This window comes from Boleophthalmus pectinirostris, unplaced genomic scaffold (genome assembly GCF_026225935.1).
Source record: "Boleophthalmus pectinirostris isolate CB_2022bp ecotype Guang Dong unplaced genomic scaffold, ASM2622593v1 HiC_scaffold_20, whole genome shotgun sequence".
Classification (NCBI taxonomy): domain Eukaryota; kingdom Metazoa; phylum Chordata; class Actinopteri; order Gobiiformes; family Gobiidae; genus Boleophthalmus; species Boleophthalmus pectinirostris.
This window is the reverse complement of record NW_026571153.1, coordinates 10,844,018-10,869,104: the sequence shown is the minus strand read 5'-3', so window position 1 is coordinate 10,869,104 and position 25,087 is coordinate 10,844,018. Positions and strand designations below refer to the sequence as shown.

The 25,087-nt window shown below is 41.1% G+C and overlaps 3 protein-coding genes across 3 annotated transcripts; all 3 read left to right on the top strand.

Annotated features, from left to right (window-relative positions):
• The first annotated feature begins 1,295 nt into the window (after positions 1 to 1,295).
• Positions 1,296 to 11,558, top strand: ache (acetylcholinesterase). The gene is made up of 9 exons (XM_020936508.2): positions 1,296 to 1,457; positions 7,684 to 8,183; positions 8,697 to 8,920; positions 8,998 to 9,258; positions 9,773 to 9,995; positions 10,068 to 10,304; positions 10,575 to 10,767; positions 10,856 to 11,034; positions 11,210 to 11,558. Exons 2-9 carry the CDS (start codon positions 7,745 to 7,747, stop codon positions 11,329 to 11,331), a joined length of 1,878 nt encoding a protein of 625 aa, XP_020792167.1. The 5' UTR covers positions 1,296 to 1,457; positions 7,684 to 7,744; the 3' UTR covers positions 11,332 to 11,558.
• A 3,348-nt stretch (positions 11,559 to 14,906) lies between these two features.
• On the top strand, positions 14,907 to 19,759 carry si:dkey-6n21.12 (schwannomin-interacting protein 1). The gene is made up of 7 exons (XM_055156732.1): positions 14,907 to 15,206; positions 16,147 to 16,386; positions 16,928 to 17,037; positions 17,115 to 17,223; positions 17,721 to 17,888; positions 18,243 to 18,360; positions 18,765 to 19,759. The coding sequence occupies exons 2-7, from the start codon at positions 16,147 to 16,149 to the stop codon at positions 18,863 to 18,865; spliced, it is 846 nt and encodes a 281-aa protein (XP_055012707.1). The 5' UTR covers positions 14,907 to 15,206; the 3' UTR covers positions 18,866 to 19,759.
• Positions 19,760 to 19,842: 83 nt separating this feature from the next.
• si:dkey-6n21.13 (P2Y purinoceptor 3) lies at positions 19,843 to 23,164 on the top strand. Its single transcript, XM_020936493.2, has 2 exons — positions 19,843 to 20,130; positions 21,458 to 23,164. The coding sequence occupies exon 2, from the start codon at positions 21,612 to 21,614 to the stop codon at positions 22,950 to 22,952; it is 1,341 nt and encodes a 446-aa protein (XP_020792152.2). The 5' UTR covers positions 19,843 to 20,130; positions 21,458 to 21,611; the 3' UTR covers positions 22,953 to 23,164.
• Positions 23,165 to 25,087: the final 1,923 nt, after the last annotated feature.

Sequence of the window (25,087 nt, the reverse complement as noted above, 5' to 3'; positions counted from 1 at the left end):
AGCTAAAAAAACAAAAAAAAAACAGAGGGAACTCCATAGACTACAATCCTTTGCTCCATTTCACTGTAGACTACAAGAAGAAATAATAATTCTAAGCACTTTTAAGTCTTAGCTCTTTGGATTGAGTCTTGTCAAGGCATTTTAAGAGGAAAAAGTAGCATATTAACAGAAAATATCGCAATAAATATTGTACCGTGAGATGTACATTGTGAAAACATCGTAGTGAGAGATTTGGATATTGTTACATCCCTAATCATGAGCCTCCCCAACATATCGTGAGCTTTCCCAAGATATCGCAATAAATATCGTACCATGAGGTTCATAACGTGACAATATCGTATCGTGAGACTTGGATATCATTGCATCCCATGTACCTGGTAGTTTGATCCTAGCTCTAACCATTAGATTCTGCTGTTGGGTCCCTGAGCAAGACACTTTGCCAGCTTACCTGTGTGTATGTAGTGTGTGTGATTGATGATGTTAAAGAGGCTGTTGGGACAGAATGACCTCGACAGCCTTACCACAAAGTGTAAGGAGAGAATGAATAATTACTGCCCATTATGTCTCTGGTGTGCAGGGCAGTGGCCAAGTCTCTCCATCTCTGTCCGTGTTTTGCCTTGTCCTGGATGAGGCCCCATGTGACGTTTTGTTTTTTCATTTCTGCTTCCACTGTCAGTGTCAGGTGTTCTTGGACATCCCCTCTTTTGCTTTCCCCCAGGAGTCCAAAAGGGCATTTTTTTTTTTTTTTTATGATGATATCACTGCAGCAACCAGGTCCATCGTCTTCTCAATATGACTGCTGGCATATTATCTTAAGAGAGAATGAATAATGGCTTTAAAACAAATCATTGTTAGGAGAGGCAATAAAACTCAGACAGTGTTATTATTAGCAGTAAAAGACAAAATCTCAACCTGTTTGCATGGGAAATAAGATTTAAGCAAAAAAATGTGCATCTGTCCATCTCTAATAACATAATATAAGATTATAAAATATTGTGTTGTTTCCCTTTCTTTTATCTGAATTTGATATCTTTCTTTTTTCCTTACTTAATTAGTCACACATTACATTTTTCTGCAGTAAATATGTTCCTAGTTCACTCAGGCTTTCCCTTCTTCATATCTCTTCCATTGGACGTCCTCACGTACAGTGTTGACAGCTCTGCCATGGAGTTCTCGCGAGAGAATGCTCCGCAATGTTTACTAGCAGTATTTATTAGAAGCAGTCTCCTCCTCCTGTCACTCCTTTGGGCTCCGGCTTTGTGAATATTTAGTCGGCGCACTGCTGGGAGGAGGCATCACCGACATTTCATCTGGAGCAGCTGATCGGAGACACATCTCGATCGGAAACGTGCGATCCACGGCCCGCGGCTCGTGGTTTGCGTGGTCAAGAGCCAGGCCAGAAAATACGAGCAAGTGCGAGCAAGTAGGCTCTGGGGGGCTTCGTGAGCAGCAGCCAGGTATGCCATGCATTCATTTTTATATATTTTATTTGACTTTGTAGCTTTTTAAACAGCACATTTAACATTGCAAATGTGTGCGCCTTGCGTCTCCCGCCTATGTCTGCTGCGTGTCTCATCTCACTGTCATGACTCTGATGGACTGCTTGTCCTTAAATCTGTGCGACATCAGCGGTAGCCATGGTTACTGCGGTTTTTTCCCGGTCACCCAATTAATCTATTAGTGGGACTTATGTTCATTTCACTGCATGTCACGTCTGAATATTTTGAGAGCGATCGTATCATTGTAATAAGAGGCAGCCTCTGTAACAGGCATCCCTTGGGCTGGCACGTGCATAAAGCATTATAAACTACATCACATCCTGCAAATATTATAGCCTTGTTTAAGTTTCATATGAATTAGGCTATTTGTTTTTATTTCATTCACCGGTTTTACTAGGCTCATGCAGGCATATATGAAATGGCATATGGTTGCTTATATACAAAATGCTCTCCTTTTTACTTAGTGTACTTTGTTTTTTGTTTCTTTCAATTGAAGCAAGAAAAAATATGCACCTTATTTGATTTAATTATAGGATGCTATAGGATGCTCTGTTCTTAAACATGCTGCAACACTTGTAAGCCTGTCTCACTCTCACTTATTCCCTCTTGTTACTTGGTCCCATATATTCATATAGCATGACGTTCTGCTGATTGCAAGTGAATTTTGGATCCATCTTGTAGAATTACACTTTTTCTTGATCTGCGTGACAGCCTTCTCCATTGTACTCTGCTCTCTGCATTCAGGGCTACAGTGTCCTGGCTTCAGTGTGTAGGCTGCTCACTGTAAATGCATGTGGACGAAGTGGCTGTTTGGATTTGAGTGTGCGTTTGAAAGGCTGAGCGCACTGAATCTCTGCTCCACCCTCCATGGCAAGCAATGGATTTATTGCTTCAGCGAGCCATAAACTAAATGCAATTTTGGCAGGTAGCAGTGGACCTTTTCACTTTTTCAGCAGAATTTGTGCCAAGGCCTAATGCAGCATAGCAATATTAATTATTGGTTATAAATGGTATCCAGAGCAGTGCTGCCAAACTTACTTTCAATTTTCAAAAGATACAAATATGAAGACTTTGCCTACCTGTAGATTGGGTAATAGAGCCAAATATAGTTGAACTGTCCTCAGATTTTGGTATGAATTAAATATGCTCTTATCAAGTAGTGTATGTAATTTTCAGTTATTCCTTACTTGTTGTGGACCATGTATTTGCTCTGTTTAATGGCATGTTTTGTTTTGAGTTGTATCAGAGATGTAAGATGGATTACCAGTCTGTAGATGGGATATCTTAGCCCTGTATTCATATCTGCAATAGTCAGTTTGTTATTACAGTCTGTCCTGGTGGATGTCTAAATGATTCAATAGCTTTGAGTTATTTCTCCATTTGTCAGCTAATCGAATGTGCAGCACAGGTGCCTTTTGGTGCACACAAAAGTAGCTTGCTCTTAACAGTAATTTACAAGGCATCACCACGGCGGAGTCTGAGCCAGCACCGCTGATTCTGAGGAGGCATTAAAGTCCACACACAGACCTAATGGAGCCACTACAGAACACAGCATGGACATATGTCTTTGCCCTCAGTACTGTAAATCTTTTTTTTATTACATCTCCCATTAACCTTTGCGTCAGGCATTCTGTCATTATACTGTGCAGCAGTGCCTATATTGTTGATGCACCATGTGACAGTGTTTAAACTCTAGATTGTAATTATCCTTTTACTTTAAACATTGGCATACATAAGCCTTACATGCATAATATATTGTAGTCAAGGCAGACATGACTGTACATTTGCTTGTACTCATCTCGTCCACCTTTCATTCATGCAGCGGATCAATACAACCTCAGGTGCTGCACATATGTACAGATGTGTGAGCAGCCCCTGTCTGCTATAGCACACCATTATATTACCATCCTATGTTATATTTGATCATAAAACCCCATATTTTTGACAATAAAGATAAAAATGTTGGGCCTGTATGTGTACAGTAAAAGGGTCTATCCTGGAGAGCACAGCCCCTCCCCCACAGAAACCAATCCTGCTGTGAACTTCATACACAAATTCTTCAGTCTAATTTGAGAAGTGACACACTTTCTCCCCACCCCCTGAGTGTCAGTGGACGGACTTCCTCACACGCCTCCTTTTCCATGCTCTCCTTCCCCTCTGACATGTGTTCTCTGCGTACCCCTTATACACTGCACTGATGCAGTTTTGATGGGGCCTCTACTCGGATGCACCTGCTGCTTTTCTACTCACTGGCCCAAAATTTTCCACGAGCCTCAAATACTCAGGCAGGTAGGGGAGGAGTGGGTGAGTGGAGACGATTACGGTAAAATAGATGGCAGATGTCCATCATAATTACTGTTGATGTTTGGCCAGTATAAAATGAATCATTCTGGGTATAACATTGTTTCAGTGCTGGCTGTAAGGCACATTATCTCCAGACAAGGCCAGAATAACAATTGGGTTGTAGGTGTGCAAAATGCAGTTTTATTCAAAGCACTTTATCCCTCAGTGCACTGCTGCATTGGAACATGGAAACACTACATACAAATGGAAAGTCAAGCATGAGCTCTATCGGCCGTTGCAGAGTATGATATTTTCTGACAGAGAAACTGACACATGTTGTGTTTACAAATCACTGATCTCAATTCTGACAATGCTGTCATCTGCACAAATCTGAAATAAAGACAATTGTTAAACTCATGGTACATCTCAAAGAAAGGATGTAGAAGTAAAAGTTGTAGCTGGATATAGTCATCCTGCTCCTGTCAGGTGGTTGTAAAGGAGGCCCTGTTTATGTTTTGTAATGTATGGTTGTCATAGTGACAGGATTAGTTTGCGCGGGGTAAGGGATATGCCTCAGCTGTGTGAGTGTTTGTATAGATACTATTTCTGAACACGGTCCCTCTCAGTTTGAGATCTATTTTGGCGATGTCACCTTTCCCTTGTCCTCACACTCTCCAACAAACAGGTTCTCCACCCAGCACTACCATTGTGAAAAAGGACAGTATGCACATTACACAATTAATTGAAAGAACTGCATTATTACAATATTCATTAAGTGAAAGGGTGGCCCACCCCATTTCAGCAAATAATATTTTGGTAACTTGTAATTCCTACATTTTTATAGTTTATTAAGAAGGATTCAGGCTTAGCTTAGTAACTATTTAATTAATACCCTGACCCAACCCATGAATCATTCTTACACATATTGTAAGAGATTATCATGCACAATCAACTTTTTGGAGCTTTCTACCATGCATGTTTCAGTAATCTAGTGATCTCTCTCAGGCCTTATAAGAACTCAAACCCTTCTTACGGTCAGCAGTACAATCCTATCCAAAGCTCAGCCCACAAACCCCAAATGTCACCAAAGCTCCCACACCGCAATATATCACAAAAGCATGATACAAAACAATCCACTACACCTTCACAAACCTGATGGGATGTACAGTCGTTTTAGCAGCGAATGCACGATGCTTGAAATGTGATAGTGCTCTGAACGGCAAGTGACAGAGAGCAAAAGGAGGAGGGAATCAGAGCATCAAAAAGGAAACTGAAACTTATTAAACAAGATAATGCATTGTTTTTAGCAAATATAGCATTTTCAAGGCAATAAAAAGTAACATGGTGATCTAAATATGTCTAAAGTATATTAAGTGTAAGTGTAATTAAACCCACTTTTATCATCAGGCCTTTTTATGAAATGTTTCTATTTTTATGTGTGTATCTTTTCTTTGTAGTTTCTGTATTTTGTTTTTTTTATCTTCTGGGTTGTTGTTGTTGTGAAGCACTTTGTAGACTTGGTATTTCTAAACAGTAACACATGCATCATATATTCATTGCATTTTATATTGTTACACTGAAAGAGTATTTTGCTTTTTTACTTAATAGTTAATAAAACTGCACCTTTGTTTCGGCTCAAATGTGAAAGAAACAGCATTTTCCTGCAGAGCTATTGTGTTTCTAATAGTGAAGGCGTGTTACAGTGAAAGGAGTGTAGCCCTGACATGATTATCTGTGTTGTGCAGCTACAGGAGTCTGCCTGGTCTGGGTCTGTCTTTAATATTTAATAGTGCCCTGCCTGGCCACCCACATTTACCCTCTCACGACTGTGCCACAAGTTCACATCTGACATAGGACATGAGCATTAACATTTCAAAAACAACGATTACACAATGCAATAGTGCTCACAAATATGATATTTGAGGACATTTTTGCTGTTATAATGACTTGCAAAATGTGTTGTGAGATATTTTAGATGCACTTGTTCGGTTTGTATACAGATGTTTGCTTTTTAACTCACAGATTGCTGGTTCGATCTTTTGATTCCCCACTACTGGGATGATGTTTTGGGGCAATACACTTCATAAGATATAAGACTGGAAGCAAAAGAAAAAATCTGTTTTAATTTTGCTATGGATCTGACCTGGACAACTGCAGGATTAGACATAAGGCAGCAAGATTAATCACAAATGACAGTCACAAGTTGAACAGTCACAACAGCCAAATGTCAAACTGTGCTGTTAAGGTAATATAATGGCCATTGATTGGTTAATGCTGTCTTAGTTAATCAGATGTTTTTATTAGTTGCCTGTAGGGATGAAACAATAACTGAAATACTGTGATATTGTATTGTCAAAGTTCTCACAATAATATCGTGGACTGTCACAATATCGAATTACAAGTCTCTTTGCTTAAATTAAGAGTTATGGTGCAGCAATAGCTAAAAAAGACAGAGGGAACTACATAGACCATGATCCTTTGCTCTATTACAGTGTAGACTACAAGAAGAAATAACAGTTCTAAGCACTTTTAAGTCTTAGTTCTTTGGATTAAGTCTTGTCAAGGCATTTTAAGAGGAAAAAGTAACATATATTGTAATAAATCTTGTACCGTGAAAGGTATATTGTGAAAATATTGTACCAAGAGATTTGGATATTGTTACAGCTCTAATCGTGAGCGCCCCCACCATAACGTGAGCTTTCCCACGATATCGCAATAAATATCGTACAGTGAGGTTCATATCTTGACAATATCATATCATGAGACATGGACATCGTTACACCCCTATCCATTCATCCATCCATTTTCGTCCGCTTATCGTCCGGGTCGCGGGGGCAGCAGCTTAAGCAGGGACTCCCAGACTTCCTTCACCCCAGACACGTCCTCCAGCTCCTCCGGGGGGACCCCGAGGCGTTCCCAGGCCAGCCGAGAGACATAGTCCCTCCAGCGTGTCCTGGGTCTTCCCCGGAGCCTCCTCCCGGTGGGACATGCCCGGAACACCTCCCGAGGGAGGCGCCCGGGAGGCATCCGGAACAGATGCCCGAGCCACCTCAACTGGCTCCTATCGACGTGGAGGAGCAGCGGCTCTACTCCGAGCTCCTCCCATGTGACTGAGCTCCTCACCCTATCTCTAAGGGAGCGCCAAGCCACCCTGCGGAGGAAACTCATTTCAAGCACTTGTATCCACAATCTCGTCCTTTCGGTCACTACCCAGAGCTCATGACCATAGGTGAGAGTAGGAACGAAGACTGACCGGTAAATCGAGAGCTTCGCCTTTCGGCTCAGGTCCCTCTTCACCACAACGGTCCGATACAGTGACCGCATCACTGCAGACGCTGCACCGATCCGCCTGTCAATCTCACATTCCGTCCTCCCCTCACTCGTGAACAAGACCCCGAGATACTTGAACTCCTCCACTTGTTGCCTGTTATTAACATTACAAGTTTTTATACACAGTTGCAGAAAAGAGAAAGTATGGATTATGTTTAGCTGGGATTTTGAGAGAGACTGCACAGTTTAAATGAGCTTTTTAACTGAAGATGAAACTTCTCTTCGACCTGTTCTGTCTATAGTCATCAATCGTATAACATTTGCATGCTATTAATTCATTATTTAAATATTTTCCCCCAGTATTATTCACTCACTGTGTCTGAGTTGAAGAGTTAAAATGGCACATTGCTGTTAAAAATGTGAAGTGTCTCCCATTGAGTGTTAAACCCATGTGCTGTCCTTTTTAAATGTCAGCACAGCAGACACCCAGCAGACATTGATATTGATATTTAATATGTCAGACTGCGAGTGATGACACCTTAGTCCTGTCTCATTTTCCATGTAATGAATCTGTCTGGGTGAGTGTGCTCAGTCTCCACGTGAATCCTCTTTATTTTCTGGCTCTTTGCAGGTCTAAGGGAAGCAGTCCTCACTCGGTCCCTTCTTGCGAGTCCTGCCCACATTTGATCACCATGAAGACTTCCACTTTGCTCCTCCTGTCCCCCCTCCTCCTCCTCCTCCTCTTTGTACTCCTGCCCAGTGTCTCCGCTCAGAGTGATCAGGACCTGGAGGTGCAGACCAATGCCGGGAGGGTGCGTGGGGTCCGGATGCCAGTGCCGGACCGGGGCTACGTCATGGCGTTCCTGGGTATCCCCTTTGCCGAGCCGCCACTGGGGAAGAGGCGGTTCCGTCCCTCCGAGCCCAAGCGCCCGTGGTCAGGGGTGTATGAAGCAGTGGCCTACCCCAACGCGTGCTACCAGTCTGTGGATATGACGTTCCCGGGCTTTCAAGGCAGTGAGATGTGGAATCCCAACAGAGAGATGAGTGAGGACTGTCTGTACCTGAACGTGTGGGTGCCCTCCTCGCCACGGCCTCAGAATCTGACTGTGATGGTGTGGATCTATGGAGGAGGTAAATGACTACACTGTTTAAATGCGCTGTGTAACTAATGGAGGGTCCGACCTTTTCTTTTCTCCGTGGAGATTTTATTGCTTTGCCTGGAATGTTCCACAGTATGACATTAAATCTATCTATCTCCATGGAGAAAAGCAAGTGGCTAGATCTCTGGAAAGCCAAAACCATTCACTCTAAAAATGAGTTTTTTGAGGTACCTTTGAACAATAAGTGCAAGATAAATAAGTTCAGTGCCAGACTTTGAACCTTTCAGGCAAAGTAATATGATCTCCATGAAGACAAGCAGGTCATGAACCACCAGAAAAGTTACATAATGTACAAAATTTTGAAAGAGCTGAATTCTTTCCACCTACATCTGAATTATTTCCATGAAAACATGACCAAGACCAGAACCTGAGCCACCACACTCTTGAAAATGTTGTCTATGAATTATATAGTAACAATTATCAGGACCCCAATATTAGAAGTCCTTCCAGAAATGTAAATTAAATGTGTGACGTGTCTTCTCAGGCTTCTACAGTGGGTCCTCTTCTCTGGATGTGTATGATGGCCGTTACCTAGCCCACAGCGAGACAGTGATTGTGGTGTCCATGAACTACCGAGTGGGTGCCTTTGGGTTCCTTGCTCTCCATGGTTCTTCTGAGGCTCCTGGAAATGTCGGCCTGCTGGATCAGAGACTGGCTCTCCAGTGGGTACAGGAAAACATTCACTTTTTTGGTGGAAACCCAAAACAGGTTTGTAGCATTGCACCTGGAGAACAGTGAGTAATACGAGTGAGTGTTCGGCACACCGACTGTTTTCTTGCCAACAGGTCACGATATTTGGCGAGAGCGCTGGCGGAGCATCAGTTGGATTCCACCTCTTGTCTCCAGGGAGCCGGCCCACCTTCACCCGGGCTATCCTCCAGAGTGGAGTTCCTAACTGCCCCTGGGCGTCTGTGAGCCCTGCGGAGGCCAGGAGACGAGCCACAATGTTGAGCAAACTGGTGGGCTGCAACGGGGGCAATGATACAGAGATGGTGGACTGTCTTCGCAGCAAAACTCCGCAGGAACTGATCGACCAGGAGTGGCTGGTAGGCAAAGCTTTTCTCCTATGGATGCTGTTTGGATCTGTGTTTATACTGTAGTCCTTTATAGAGTCCCCCCTGTATTTACCCTTTTTTCATATATGTTATTGTGGGGGCTCCTGCTGTTTACAGTTTTAAAAATGTGAAAAACAACTAGTTTGTCTTAAATGCCTTGCCTTCGTCCAAAATTATTCCTCATTTACATATTATATTTTAAGCATGCACATTTTTCATAATGAGTTTATAAGCGCTTTTCACAACTTTCAGAGGTCAGAGGTGAGTTTTGCTGTTGTGTTAATGACATCAACAACTATGATGCTAACAGCGTATTTTCTGATTCTCGGGCAATAAAAGCGTGTTGGAATTAATTTGATGCCAGCCATATATAGCAGACTTATCTAGACACATTTTGCTGAACTATGTACTGGGAAAAAATCCGGTACAACATTTAAACCTTCAATTCGAGAGCACCTAGATTTGTCATGATACGTGATTTTAATTTCTAAATGTATCTCTTCAGGTCCTGCCATGGTCTGCCATTTTCCGCTTCTCTTTTGTACCTGTTGTGGATGGTGACTTTCTACCGGACACTCCAGAGGCCATGCTCAACTCAGGAAACTTCAAAGACACTCAAATTCTGCTCGGAGTCAACCAAGATGAGGGCACCTACTTCCTGCTCTACGGTGCTCCAGGATTCACCAAGGACAGTGAGAGCCTTATTTCCAGAGATAACTTTCTCGAAGGTAAGTCTTATTGAATTGTGTATGTTTTGTGACAAACTCTCCCCATAAACCTTGTCTAATGTTGATGTCCAGGTGTTAAACTCAGTGTACCTCATGCTAACGACATTGGCCTGGAGGCTGTGGTGCTGCAGTACACAGACTGGATGGACGAGAACAGTGGAGAAAAGAACCGAGATGCGCTGGATGACATTGTTGGAGATCATAATGTCATCTGTCCGCTGGCCCACTTTGCCCGCACCTACGCCCAGCACAATGCCCTCAAATCTAACACTGGAGGGGGCAACAGCGGTGTGGTGAACAGCGGAGGAGGTGACACACTGCACACACCAGTGATAAAAATGCATTTAACATTTAACATGAGAAGTATTTTTATTGCTAAAAAAATTTTTTAAACATGTTTGCTTTCTACGAGCGAGATTGCCACTCCACAGATCTGACTAATTACTTGGCCTGGTGAATGGTTAATAGTATTATTAGAACTAATTGATACAAAAAAGAAAAAAGTAGTCTGTTTGTATAGTATACAGACAGAACAATTATTTCCAACTTATTAAAAATTATTGTACAATATGTGTGTAGGCGGGGTCTTCCTCTACCTGTTCGACCACAGAGCGTCCAACCTACCCTGGCCTGAGTGGATGGGTGTCATCCATGGTTATGAGATCGAGTTTGTATTTGGGCTGCCTCTGGAAAGGAGACTCAACTACACTCTGGATGAGGAGAGACTCAGCCGCCGTATGATGAGATACTGGGCCAACTTTGCACGGACTGGGTGAGAGCAACATCCTTTTGTGCACCAATATATTACAGATTATAATAAATAATATGAGATATGAGAGTTTAATGTGTTTTGTCCATAGAAATCCCAACATAAACCATGATGGGATGATGGAGAGCAGGAAGCGCTGGCCTGTGTTCACACTGACGGAGCAGAAACATGTGGGACTTAACACTGAGCAGCTGAAGATTCACCGGGGGCTGAGGAACCAAATGTGTGCCTTTTGGAACCGCTTTCTACCTCGGCTCCTCAACATCACCGGTAAAGCCCTCCATCTGCACTCTACACCATAAAGCCTAATCTGCAATAAAATTCAACTAAATATTAGTCTGCTATTGTTATGATTAATTGGATTCACTTGTGTTTTGTGTCATATAAAAATCATATACAAATCATGTTACTCTAAGCAGTCATCTTGTCTCCTTGTTTGTTGCAGACAACATTGACGAAGCTGAGCGTCAGTGGAAGGTGGAATTCCACCGCTGGTCCTCCTACATGATGCACTGGAAGAGCCAGTTTGACCACTACAGCAAACAGGAGCGCTGCACTGACCTCTGAGTGCCCCAAGAGAAAAAGAGTGCAGGGGAGAAGGGCACAGAGAAGAGCTATGGCCATTTTCCTCCGTAGTCCCTCAGTGAAGTGTAACTTCATTCAAAAGCTTTTCGGGTTCAGTAAACAGAGTCACAGGCACTGTGAATTTTCTATTTATTTATATATTTATTTTTATTTAAGTTTGTTTTTGTTTGTGACTCTATAGAAATGAGGGGTTATGGTGGGAACTTGTCATCAATGTAGAGAAATGTCAAAGCTGTGTCATTACCTCGTGTGTATGTGTGCGTGGGTGTGTGTGTGGGTGTGTGTGGGTGGGTGTGGCTTGAATCAAATCTCAAAGGTCCATGACGGTGCACCAGTGCTGGCTTCACTTGTTTCTGTCAGTGTTTCTACTAACTCTCCACATCAGGGATTTATTTGGACTCAAACATATGTGTCATTTGTGTCAGCCTCTGCTGCTATGATCTGTACATGCCAAACATATTATGAGTGAAGCTATGTGAAATGTAGATTATTGTTGTAGACACTACACATCCAGCATGTCATGAGCAGAAACAAACCTCCTGTCCTGTCTGTACCTGTGTTCTTCTGGCAGTGCTTTCAGAAGTAAGCTTTATCTCCCACATGCAATGTCCCATTGTCGGCCACTCAGATACTTAGTAAGGAGCCTCGTATAAGCTATGGTGGAAGACAGGTGATGGGCATCAGCATTGGGCAACAGAGGGAGAAAGCCAGCCATTGCTGCTTTGCAGCATATATTGTTGTTAATCTGAGACCTGTACTTTTCTTTGATATTATATATCATGATAGCATACAGTCCAACTGGCTGTCTAAGTGCTATACAGCAAACTCCTTATTTTGTTCCCCATATGGTTGGGCTGCAGTGGATGTATCTTTTTTCTTGTTGTTGTTGGTCCCTCCTTGTGTCTTGCGTCTGCCCTTGTGTCATGCGTCTGTCAGTCTTTGGTCGACCCTGTGTCCCGCCTCTCCATCTTCGTCCTCTTTAATCTTGCAGCTGTCCTCTCTGTCTCCTCCTCGCCCCTTTTCTGCTCTCCGTTTCATCCTTCACTCCTACCCTCCTCCTCTTCCTCACTCTGGTCCCTCTTCATCAGATCCAACTTTTCCCTCCCTTGTCATCTTGTGCCCACTCTTGTTCCGTATCTATCGCTGCTCCCCTCCCCCACTTGCCCCCTCCCTGCTCCTTCCTTGTGCTTTCTCGTTAGTCTAATGGAGGCAGAGTAATTCACTGAGCCACAGGATAATGTGACAGAGCGCTGGCTCAGCCTCTGGCCTGCCAGCTAACAGGAACACTGGATGGATAGATGGGCGGAGGGTTGGATGCGGAAAAGCTAGACGAGGGGCAGTAAGAGGGAGGAGAGCTGGAGGGCAGATGATTCGATTAAAGATGACAGCCAAAGAAATGCACTGTTGCATAACTCAACTACAAACTTTAAACTATACTGTTACCTATTATCAAGTCAAAACTGGGTGAGTGTTTTTGTGTTCTGTAGGTGTGCTCACCTCAGTAAGGAAAATAAGATAGAGGAAAGGGTAGGGACATTTTGTGGCATTTATGAGAATGTGAACTAAAGGCATGGGACTCTGATTGCTCACAACCAAATACTCTAAGGCTGACAAATGAACAGTATATTTGTGTTTTAGTAATCTCATTAGCATCTTAATTGCATTTTTGTAATTATTTCTGAAATATGTCTAAGAAACCAAATTGATTTGAGATTTAGAACAATCAAATGTGGCGTAAGTCTTCATCGAGTGTATAAGTGATATTATGTCTGCGGCCTGGCTCTGCTTGTGTGTGTCTCTGTGTGTTACATGGTACCTGTGTCTCCTCCCTTTAATAAATGTATGTGTGTTCCAATATAGCCACCGCACTATCAGTCCAGTTTGTTGCCATTTCCATGTAAACATTGGGAGAAAGTTGTTCCTGCGCTGTGATTGATGGATGATTGTCCCAATGAAGTGCACTGTGTTGGCATGTAAAGCTATTTATGGACTGGAATAGTATAGTCTAGCTTAAAAAAACAAAAACAATTGTACCAGACAATGAACATACCAGTAATGATGAATGCATGTATGATTGGCAGAGTGAGTGACAGCTCTTCCCATCGAATGGGAGACCACGCTTAAGCCCCAACCCGTCCCCTTGGCCTTCTCCTAAACAAACCCCTGTGCATGCCCTTGTGTCCTGCCAAACCCGGACTGTTATTTTATGTAAAGTTTGTACTTTTCAACAAAGCTATTTACCAGAGTAACTAATATATCTGTAATGTTTTATGTTTGATGTTAGCAATAACATAAATGCATAAGTTAAGGAATATATTTGATATTTAAATGCAATGGGAATATAACTATAATGATGGATAGAGGTTGTGTTTTGAAGCAATATTATCCTACGTATAAACTGAAATGAGTGCCATAAACCTTTTTATCGTGCTTTCAGTTGATTTGACTGTGTGTCAGTCCTCTGCCTCACTGTTGTTTGTTCCAATCACTAGTACTGTAAGTGTTCCCACTACGTCTCCGTGTATCATGAATGCTGACTTGGTTAAGCTATAGCAGAATAAAGACACACTGCTGCTTCTGTCCAACAAAAGTCTTTTATTTTATTTATTTATTTTTACTCTTACTACTTCACATGCCACAGTTTTGTAGGCTAATATAAGGTATATTAAATATCAATAGTAAGTTCTTATCGATCAGTATCTTAATTTGAACAATATATTTCTGTGAGATCAATAGTCATTAAATGCCTCCCCTGGGAAAAGTACAAAGGTCCTAAACATAAACATTAGGCTGGAAGGGTTAGCTCAGGGTCAATATGTAATGTCTCTATTAGGCCTAACTTCAACATAATGGGAGGTTGAAACTAAAAGGACTGAACTTATCATTGTTATTATCCATGGAAATAGTAAAAAATGCAGGCTAATGCACGTTTACTGGGTAATATATAGTACTGTTCTGAGGCTGTAGTCAAGAGAGAATAAGAAAATCCTATTCCCTCACTGTTAGTGTTTCACATAGTGTTTAAATTAGGTTGCTATGTCATGTTCATTTTGTCTTATACAGGCCTACTGCCATCACCTGGCCATTATTGGAATTGAAAATGCTTTGTAGTTAAAAAGATGATTTAAACAGTTAGTTATATATATGTTTCCTAAACTTTCCCATATGTTTCCTAAACTTGCAAGTTAAGGACTGCTACCACCAACCCATGTTTTCACACATCAGGTCTAAATCATTAGCTCCAGAAGGCACAGTCCTCCTCACCTCCTCCACTCAAAGACCCGTGTTCCCCTGTCAGAGCAGCAGTAAAGTTCACCTGACTCACGCCTTTTACACACAAGTGCTTACTTTTTCAAAATAAATGTGCTCAACTTTGGCTCTACTAGCATGTAAAAAGAAAATATTTAATATATGGATGACAATAATGGCGTGCTAAGTAAATAGTAAATAATTATTTTAATAGATCGATGATAGTAAACTAAAAGACTGGACCAAAATAAAATAGAAGGAGGAGGAACGTGGACCGGAAGTTCGCGTGCTGCTTCAGTATTGACCGATTGTTTCGGGTGCGTGAAATTCCTTAAGTTTGAGTCTTTTGTCCGACTTTCCAGTGCTTGAGATTCTTTCATTGTAACAGCCACAAAGGTGAAATCCTTTTCCACACCTCGAGCTTCGTTTGGCCGCAGACACTCGGGCTCCGGGCCGCTGTTTTGGGCGTTTTTCTGAAGACAACAGAGGAAAAGTGTAACTCGGATGGACAGTAAGAGCAGGAGAGTCTGAAGAAGGAGGTATGTGGCAACACTCCCAACAAGGCCACCGACGACAAGCTCCACAGGACTGCTAAGATTAGAAAAACGGTGAGGATCGTCTTCTGCGAGTAAACATACTTCAGAATGTTTTATTATATTTATCTCTAGGTTTAGACATAGAGATAAATATACTTTAAGTTTAAGATACAGAGTGGCAGAGCCTAAGGCATCCAACCAACTAAGAAAGACCAATCACGTTCAGTGTTTTTTTAAGTCATTTAGTTTATTAACATTTTGTTATGAGTTATTAACCCACCTGGTTGTTTATATCTACAAAAAAGATCGGCCCAATAGTTTCAGTGCAGCACTGGTTGTAATAGTAAACACTACAGGCCTGCAATATAAAGAAGTACAAAACTACAATAGATTCTAAGACATACTTTACCCATAATTGAATGTCCTGTTAAGTTGTTATGAGCTAAAGTGGTTTAAAGTAAGTTATTATTACCAGAATTACTGTCCCCAGCACCCACAGCTGATTCCACAGACTTTGAAGTCAGCAGGTTGTCACTAGTACACAGTAAAGTACATTATGTTACAGGTACTTCACATTGTTTTCATTTTGGTATAACACAATTAATACTTGAGTCTTAGTAATACTGTGTAGACATCACCAGGCTAGAAGTAAAAGATACCTAAATATTTGCCTTAACACTTAACACACCGGTAGTGCCTTGGGCCAGAGGTTCTTCATCTTTTTGCCCTTAAGCATCACTGCCTTAAGTGACACGTGTTTACATTCTATGTGTGTTTACATAGCTGCACATCTTTTCTAAACTTTTTGGTCACTTGTTGCCATGTAATTACATGGCAGTAAGGATTGGTTTACAAGTTCTTATGTTATTGCATTGTACTTAATGTGAGAGGTACATTGAATTAAGGGTAGTGTAAATAACATTTTAAAATCCAATTATAAAAATGTAACTAAGTAGTCAAAAGTTTAAATTTGTGGGGACTCCTTTAGTTGACTTTTAATTTGTATTTTCAGATGGAGGTGGAAGGGGAGAAGGAAAGATTGCAAAGGGATGAGAAGGAGTACAATGAGGCAGAGACGGACCGAACAAGTGATGAAGAGGAAGAGGAAGATTCGGAGGGAGCCACTTTGCTCTGGCAGGAGGGGTACAATGAGGACAACGAGGGACTTCCCATAATGCACTGGGAGGCCCTGAGTTTACGCATCGCCGAGCTGGAGAAGCAGGAGGAGGAGCGTAGAGAGAAGAACGCAAAGGTGGGTCACTTCAAAACATCTCCTCACATTTAAGTGCACTTACCATAACAATTAAAAAATCATCAAACTAAATAAATTCTCTTTTGACTTACATCTTGTCCTGTAAGTTCAAGCAAACTAAACCAAAGTTAGTTATAATTCTACAATTATACGGCATGTGAAGTGAAATCCTCTAGCTATGGTAGTCCTGACCCAGCGTAACTCAAAATCTGGAGATCTGTCCTTGGTGAAGTGCGTCACTGTGCTACACACTGCTCCTGACAGGTCGCCCCAGTGGCACTGAAAGTTGGTAAAATGCAGAAATCAAATTTCCCTACAGGGACAATTAATACTGATTTTAACGTATACTCATCTCATAAAATTCCATGTATATACCATCAGTATCTGTTCTTTTCATTATTTTTTGGTGTTTCCTATAAGGTTCTACTTGATGAGACTATGATACTGTATCTCCCCCATTTTATCATTTTGTTCACATGAAAGCATTGAAAACCTGACATTATTTTACGTATAATAACCTGTAGAAGTGGTATTCCTTTAGGCTGGAGGTTCACCAGATAATAGCTGGATGGAGGACAGAGGTACCAGAGCAGAGAATTGGGACTATGAAGATGATGCCTGCAACAGTCACGTAATGGCCCTCACCTCTCGGTACTATTTACACATATGATACTGCTCATGTAATGTTGTATGTAAACAGGTATGTAACAGTCACTTTGTGTGTTCAGACTTCAGACCCAGATGAACCTGCAGCTTTGCTTCATTAACAACAGTGAGAGTGAGGAGGAGGAGGAAAAGGAGGAAGGCAGTAGTAAAAAGGATGCAACCAACAACAAGGTAACTAGTAGGATTGTATTTTAAGTACTGAAAATCAGATACTAATCGATATTAACACTAGTATCAAAACTAGATACTCTTTTGAGGAAGTACGGGTAATAAAAAGTCACACTCACAGAACAGAAATGAACCTTTCCTGAATAGCTTTAGAATGATCTTGAGCTGTATCATAACAAGTATTCTTTTATGATACAAGTATCTAAATAGAGTTTGCAATTTCAGTATCATGACAACAATAACACCTTGTACCAAATACCAAGGTTAAGTTTCCTAGTAAAGGCAAGTGGTCAGGAGCCGAACTCTCTCATTGAACCTAAATTTAAACCTGTAAGGTAGTTTGTTTTGTTCCATTTTAGCTGGTGTTGTTTATTTAGTTTGTTTGTACCAATAATTGATCAAGAAACATAATAAATACGAATGGCCTATAAGAATGTTACGTTGTACCTAAAAACCAGCAGCAAATAAATGACAACTACATGTTTTTCAATGTTGTTCAGGAGTCTGCTCAGTCGCAAAAGAATCCCCCACAGCCCACAGCAAAGTCGGACAAGTCATCAAAATCAAAGTCAAAATCAGCCAAATCGGAGAAACCCAAATCATCTCGAGGTTTTAGGAACACACTGCGGAACCTGAGGGACCGACTGAGAACAGACCACAGAACATCGGTAAGACCACTGACTACTGCAAACTCATTATATACAAGATGATAAGAACTATATATTGGATTTATAACCCACAGCCAGCAGTTTATCAGTAAGATTAGTGGGATCACTGTCACAGCAGATTGTTCACACATTTTACATTAGAAACACTCAGTGAAAGGGGAACTTGTTCTGCTGTCAGTAACATTTGGTCTGTAAATCACACGAGCACAAGGGCACAGCATGAGGTAGAAACAGTGAATACAAGTCATTCTTTTAATTTGAATAAAATTAAGGGGTCACATGCCATTTCAACACATGGCATTTGTTTGTAAACTGTTAGTACTGTGTTTCTAATGTCGGTCATTTGTTTTTCAGTCCACTGCTGTTAAAGATGCCGTCATCGAGAGGAGGCATTTAGAGCGTACTGATCTCCAAAACTTCAGTATTAAGGAGTTAAACAAGGTTTCTACCTCTCTCAAACAAACCATACAAGGTAAACATGCTGTATTTTGTATTTCTAGTAGTTCATATAATTTTAAGAATAAACTTTTTTTTTTTATATATATATCTTTTCAGCTCTTTTTCACTAGATCTTGAGTCCATTTGTATCCAAAACATAAGGAACATACAATAACATACAGTACACTATTGACCTGGATAAGATCCTGTTTGCTTACACAGCAAAACAGTTTAAATATATAAAAAGAAAGAGGAAGCCATTGTAGTTAAATATTAGCAAAGCATTTGTAAGATGTGTAACAGGACAATGATGAATTTCACACTTTAGATCCCCTGGTAGCAAATCTAAAGGAAAGAGATGTTCTGTGTATTAATGAAACAAAAGAGCTTTTTGGTATCTAAGTTCATAAATGCTGAGTGACTGCTGTGTGTTCTCAGATCTGAGCTCGGAGCTGGTGGGGCTGCTGCAGATCCGGGACCAGCTGAGGACGGAGCAGGACGCCATGCTGCTGGAGGTGCAGGACCTGACTGCAGTATGAACCCTGTGAGCTCTTTATTCAGGACACTGTCCAAAACACTCACACAGGGGTCAAAACGGTGAACTGTCCCCACATCTGGACTGAACTAACACTTGAAAGAATGTGTCCTCCAACAGGACAGCGGACTGCACACTATTGTTTTGTGTCTTTTAAATGTTTTAGTGTATTTTAAGTCCACTACAGTGTATCAGCACATTTTAAATGTAGAACTCTGTGTGATCTGTGGCAGCTGTGGTAACGAACTAGAGAAACCTGCTCCAGACATTACTTTCAGTGTAGTCAACAATCATAAGGATGACACTGTCCTGTTATTTAAAGCAGCACAATTCAAGCCTGGCTGTTTGTTCAAAGTCTTAGTTGACAGCTATTGTTGTTAACCACTTGATGCAGTCTTGCATCTTTTGTTTGATTGAAACACCATCATTTTATAAGCACCTTTATAGACAGATCCTCTGTTTTGTATTTCAAATGCAGTATTTTACTGTGTAAAAGGGACTTAAGTAGATAAGCTGCTAGTTATTAGTTTTTGTTACGTATGTGTTAGGTTACTTATGCTGTCTTTAACAGGAGCGTATTTCAAAATGTCATAATCACGCATGCCTTGAAAAAGTGTTTATATTGTTATATAACATATGATAAGTGATTGTATTTTTAAAAAGCTTTAACTTTTTTATTCAACAAACATTCACCACTCTTCTTTTCCATTTGACTCATACATTTCCTGATGGAAGTACCAGCTAATCATGACTTTAATTTTACTCTGGTCTGGTGTTGGTATGGCGTCCTTTTTACTGATTGGATAAATGTCTGTCTCATTGCATTGAAAACACTAAAACTGTTACGTAGATGCCCGGTCGTTCCAATTGTATTTTGAGTAAACACAGTCATGTTTGACCTGAAAGAGAAAGTGTAATGTCTTATTACATACACAACACTGACACATGCGCGCAGACAAGAGGGAGTTGAGCTGGATGACACACAGAGGGAGGGACTGTGTCACCATAGAAACATGGGATTGCAGAAGGAGCTGAAAAGAGTGAAAAGTGAAGTGGTCCAAGTGGTCAAGGTCACTAATGGCCTGCTCCTCCACCAACAGAGAGTGACTAGTGTCGCATCAAAGGACTCCACTAAGAAGACTGGATATATTTTTAACACAACAGACAAACTGCTCACCTTTTATTTTGGATGATTTATGTATGGTCTTGTAATTATTTTAATGGGGCAGAGACGACATGAGCCATACGGAGAAACAGGCAGCAGCACAGGTAAGCACTCAGCCAGATGCACATCAGTGATGCAGGTATTTATGAGGTCAGGCCAACTTCATTTACACTGTCACGCTGCTCTTTATGCGTCTGTGAGGACATGCAGACTATTTTTAAGCTCAATCTAGTAAACAAGAACAACCCTTGCCGACTCACTATTGATAAAAAAATAAGAAAAAGTTATGATTCTCACACAAAAAAATCTACTTATAAATATCTGAATTGCTTCCAGTGATGAGTAAACATTATTATAGTATTATATATAGTATTATCATATTTCTACTTTTGATTCATGTCATGGTGACATATTTTACATTGTCTGATTTTTTTAATAATAAACCTTGCACATACCATTTTTCTTCAGCTAAGTTGTACACTCTTCTCAATACACAAGGTGGGAATTTAAATATAAATTATAAACCAATTAACCAATAGTTTAGATATAAATTATAAACCAAGCCTTTAAAACAACCAGTTGGCCTTTTTGGTTGTAAAAGCGCATGTAGACACCAATTTAGTTTGATCCATAATGAAGTTGTATGTCATTAGCAATGACAATTTATAATAATGAATAGCAAAGAATCATTTGAAGGACTAAAAAATTTGCCTTTTGTAGATACATTTATATTAGACAAGACGTTTCATGTTGTTCTAAAACATGTCATGTTACTGGTTGACACATTACCCATATTTACTCGAGCTCAATAGTGCTGGTATAAGCTGCCAATGGCTCACTGAGCATTAGCGGCCGAACACTCGGATGCACCTGTCTGTGTGCTGAGGCTAATATGGATGTCTACAGCTGCCAAAGATGCTCTGGACTCTACACCTGTCACAATAGCACATCATGTGCACTTCAGGTTACACTGACACCAAGAATATGACAGTAAACCAGTATTGAGAAATGATGGGCCAATGGCTGATGAATGGGGATGAATGAGGGAGTGGGGAAGTGTGGTTACTTATTGGTAAGTTAATGGGGTGAGAAGAGACTGAATCAGCAGCATACCCCTGTGCACAGGAAGGCAAACAAGTGCTACATCCACACAGCGGTACACAGGAGGTCAGATTGTGCAACGTCCCCTGTCCCCTCAACCTCCTTTCAGTGTTCTAGGAAATGAGTGGACAAAAAGTGTCCTAGTAATCATGACATTCAGGTGAACAAAGATCAAGAGGCAACAATAAAGAGGATGGTGGCGGATAGTTAGTGGTGTAGGAAGATGTAGGTATAAAATTCACATTACCATTTCTAATAATTGTTAATCTACTCTGTATTTCTATCTCACATTGAGTAACTGACCAAACCTGCTCTTATTTTCTCTTATAGGCCCAATGGACTTATCTGTCTGGAATCTATTCACAAAATAAATAAGTGAATGAGACCCAACACAAGGATGCAGAAGGAAAATACAGGACCACTTTTACATCTAAACACAACAACGCTGTCTCACTCGTCTATCGTCTGAGGACAACTTTTGAAAATGGCCCCCAAAGGAGAACTTCACTCCAACACAAGTGTCACCCCACTCCATGAGCTCCTGAACCTCAGCGGGGCGCCAGTCTCCCCCTCCCCCACACAGCTGGCTCCCTCCTGTAACATCGATGAATCTTACAAATACATCTTCCTGCCCATTTGTTACTCCTTCACCTTCCTCTTTAGCCTGTCCCTGAACTCTGTGGTGCTATTTCGTTCTTTCCGCCAAACCAAGCGCTGGAACGCCTCGTTGATTTACATGGTCAACCTGGCCTCTACGGACTTCATGTACGGTCTATCGCTGCCCTTCCTCGTGGCTAGTTACATCATGAGGGACCGCTGGGTTTTTGGGGATTTCATGTGTCGCTTGGTGCGTTTTCTCTTCTACTTTAACCTCTACTGCTCCATCTTCTTCCTCACCTGCATCTCTGTGCACAGGTACCTGGGCATCTGCCACCCCATGAAGACCATCACACTAGAAACAAAGAAGGCAGTCAAGTTCACATGTGTTATAGTTTGGACCGTTGTATTTGCATTGACTTGTCCGATCTTCCGTTTTGCCCAGACTGGTTCTGTAACAAGATGGACAAGTTTAACCAGCAACTCTAGCTTTCTTTATGGGCAAATCACTGAGGGTTCTTTAATGAATGGGACTAGTAGCCAAAATGGGCCTATAGGTTTCATTGAGGAGTATCAAAACTGTTGGGATGATGCTATAGACAAGGAGTTTTCACTTTATGTCCCTTATGGAATCACTCTGCACTTACTGGGCTTCTTCATACCTTTCACGATCATTGCTTGGTGTTACTCTCACGTGGTTTTGACAATATTCAGGACCTTGCATTCCCAACCTCCCTCCTGCAAATATCCAAAAGACAGAGAAGACACACATAAGTCAAACAGCGATGAGAGAAGAGGGAGCAATGGAGTTAGATGGACAAGAACCACCAGGCAAAATGATGGCATGTCTATTTTCCTTGGTGCCCACTCTCCATATGCCAGTCGCAGGCGCAAATCTATCAAAACCATCATCACCATCACGCTGCTCTTCGCCCTGTGTTTCTTCCCCTTCCATGTGACGAGAACCATCTTCTTCCTCCTCAAAGTGACCAAAGGGGTGCCGTGCAACACTATGACGATGGTGTCCATGTGCTACAAGATCACCAGGCCGCTGGCGTCGTTCAACGCGTGGCTCAATGCCCTCCTCTACTTCCTGACCAAAGACAAAGGAGGGGCTCAGTGCTGTGAAGCAGTCAACACCAACCTGCAGCAGCACGCGGGGGGCCTCCTGGTGCCGCTTAGGGTCAAGGCCGAACCTGAGGAGGACGCAGAGAAAGAAGAGCAATAAAAGACTTTGTGAATTCCTGTTAATAATTTATTAAGAATTCAAATGAATGAATGTTGAATTGAACTGAAAATAGTAACATTTTAATACACATAGTGAGATTGCTGGGAGGATTCTTAAAAGCCTGAGGTATAGGCTACTTGTACTGTGGGAGCAACCCTTTAAAAAATGAAATTACTTAAATCTAGCATTGAGTACAAATGGCTCCTTGTCATGCCAAAGAGTAATTAAAACAATCTATTAACTAATTTGAAAATAAAGATGATTAAACTCCTGCCTAAGCTCCTTTTTATTCCTTTTATGTATGGACAAATATATGAATGTGGTCTGTGATAACAGTGCAGATTCAGCCTTGTGTAAGTCTACTACAGAAACAGATTACAGTGTGAAGTGAATAAATAATGTGATAAAGTGCTTTGAATATCTCTGAAGGCCTTTTAAATCCAAGGCAATATTATGTGGTAGTGGTTTATACAAGTTAAAAGGAAGGCCTTTTTAGTCTGAATTAATACAAGTTTAATCCTGGTTAAGTACTCTACATTTTGTGATATCTATCTTTCTTTATTGAACAAGAATGACATGTTTAGATCATGATAAAAGTATACACTTGATTTGGTCCTGATTGGTTCATTTTATATTGTATAGGTTGGTCCTGTCCTATATTTCATTAAAGTAGATTTGCACTATGCCCCCTAGATCCATTATGGGTCTAATAAAAGTTATAATAACAAGAATAGTTTATTGGTTTAGTCTCATGTAGTACTTTTCCAGATGTTCTTGTTGCTTCAGACTTTGATGCATTTTTCCCTTCACTGTCCATAGGTTACTCCCCACTCACACACCACATATTGGGTGTTTGTGTGTCAAAGTGCCAAAGGACACAACAACAGTATGGACAACAACAACATGTGTCTGGACTAGGACTAAACCACAGCCCTTGGTGTTGTTAGTGGAGGGATGTACTAACCCAAGGGTGTCCAAACTTTTTTCATATATTGAGGGCCATATATTGAAACATATTTGAAATGGAGAGGCACAGACTGAGTCATTCACACTGGTGCATTTTACAGCTTTGATAGAGCCTCTGTACCTTTAGTAAGGGTTGGAAAGGGAATCTTAAATCTGTATCACAGTGCAATTTGATGCCATTGAGGTAACAGTGATAGAATTTCTTACATTTGCGGAAAAATGTCTGCATATAGTTTGAACGCCCCTGTTCTAACTACAGAGCCACGGCCTGTTGCAGCCTATGAGTTTTGTATTAGAGATATTATGCCCACTGATCATGCCACTGCTTGACACTTTTGAAGCGGAAGGTTTGGAGCGAAGCGCTGCTTCGGATCACGTGACCTCTGCAATTGAAGCCTCTTTTCAGTTCTGCCATTTCATGGATCTATTATAAGAACTAAGATTTTATTATACTTCCATGATGTATCTCACTCACATGCAGTTTTGGCAGACATCCAACAGATAATTATAGTTATAGATATTATAGTTAGTACTTCTAAACAGTGTTTGGACATTGCTTCATAAGGTTTAAAACATCAGTATTTTGTGTTTGTTTACTTTATTAATAAAACATCATGGTGACTATTCAACAATCAAAAAACTCAACGCCTTACCTCTGCTCTGTGCGCAGTGCACGCACTGTCCTGTAGAGGGAGACAGCGCGCATGTGTTCAGAGTTCAAAAATTCAAAACAAAACCACGACTCAATTTCCCGACCTGCACCGCGGCCCAGGAGAGCAGCGACGGTTATAATAATAAATGAAATAAAAAATAAGTAAAAATCAGTCGTGCGATATTTTCAAGATTGTGACACACAGTTTTGTAGCACTGGGGACGAGGGACATTTTGCTGTGGGTTATATTGGGGTGCGTGTCGGTTTGGCTCGGTGTGTGTCCGCTGTGTGTGCGTGTGTGTCACGGATGTGGAGCGGAGCAGCGCAGGACTTGGCGCCACTTTCAAATCCTCCTCAGCACAGAAACACTTCAAGACATCAAAACCTTTTTGAAGCATAATTTCCAGCCTAACTGTCATACGGGACATTTTTAAACATTTATTTATATTGGGTTTTTATTTTTCTTCCGAAGGTAAGTTTTAAATGTTTTCTTTGGTGTTTTTCGGATCATAACTTA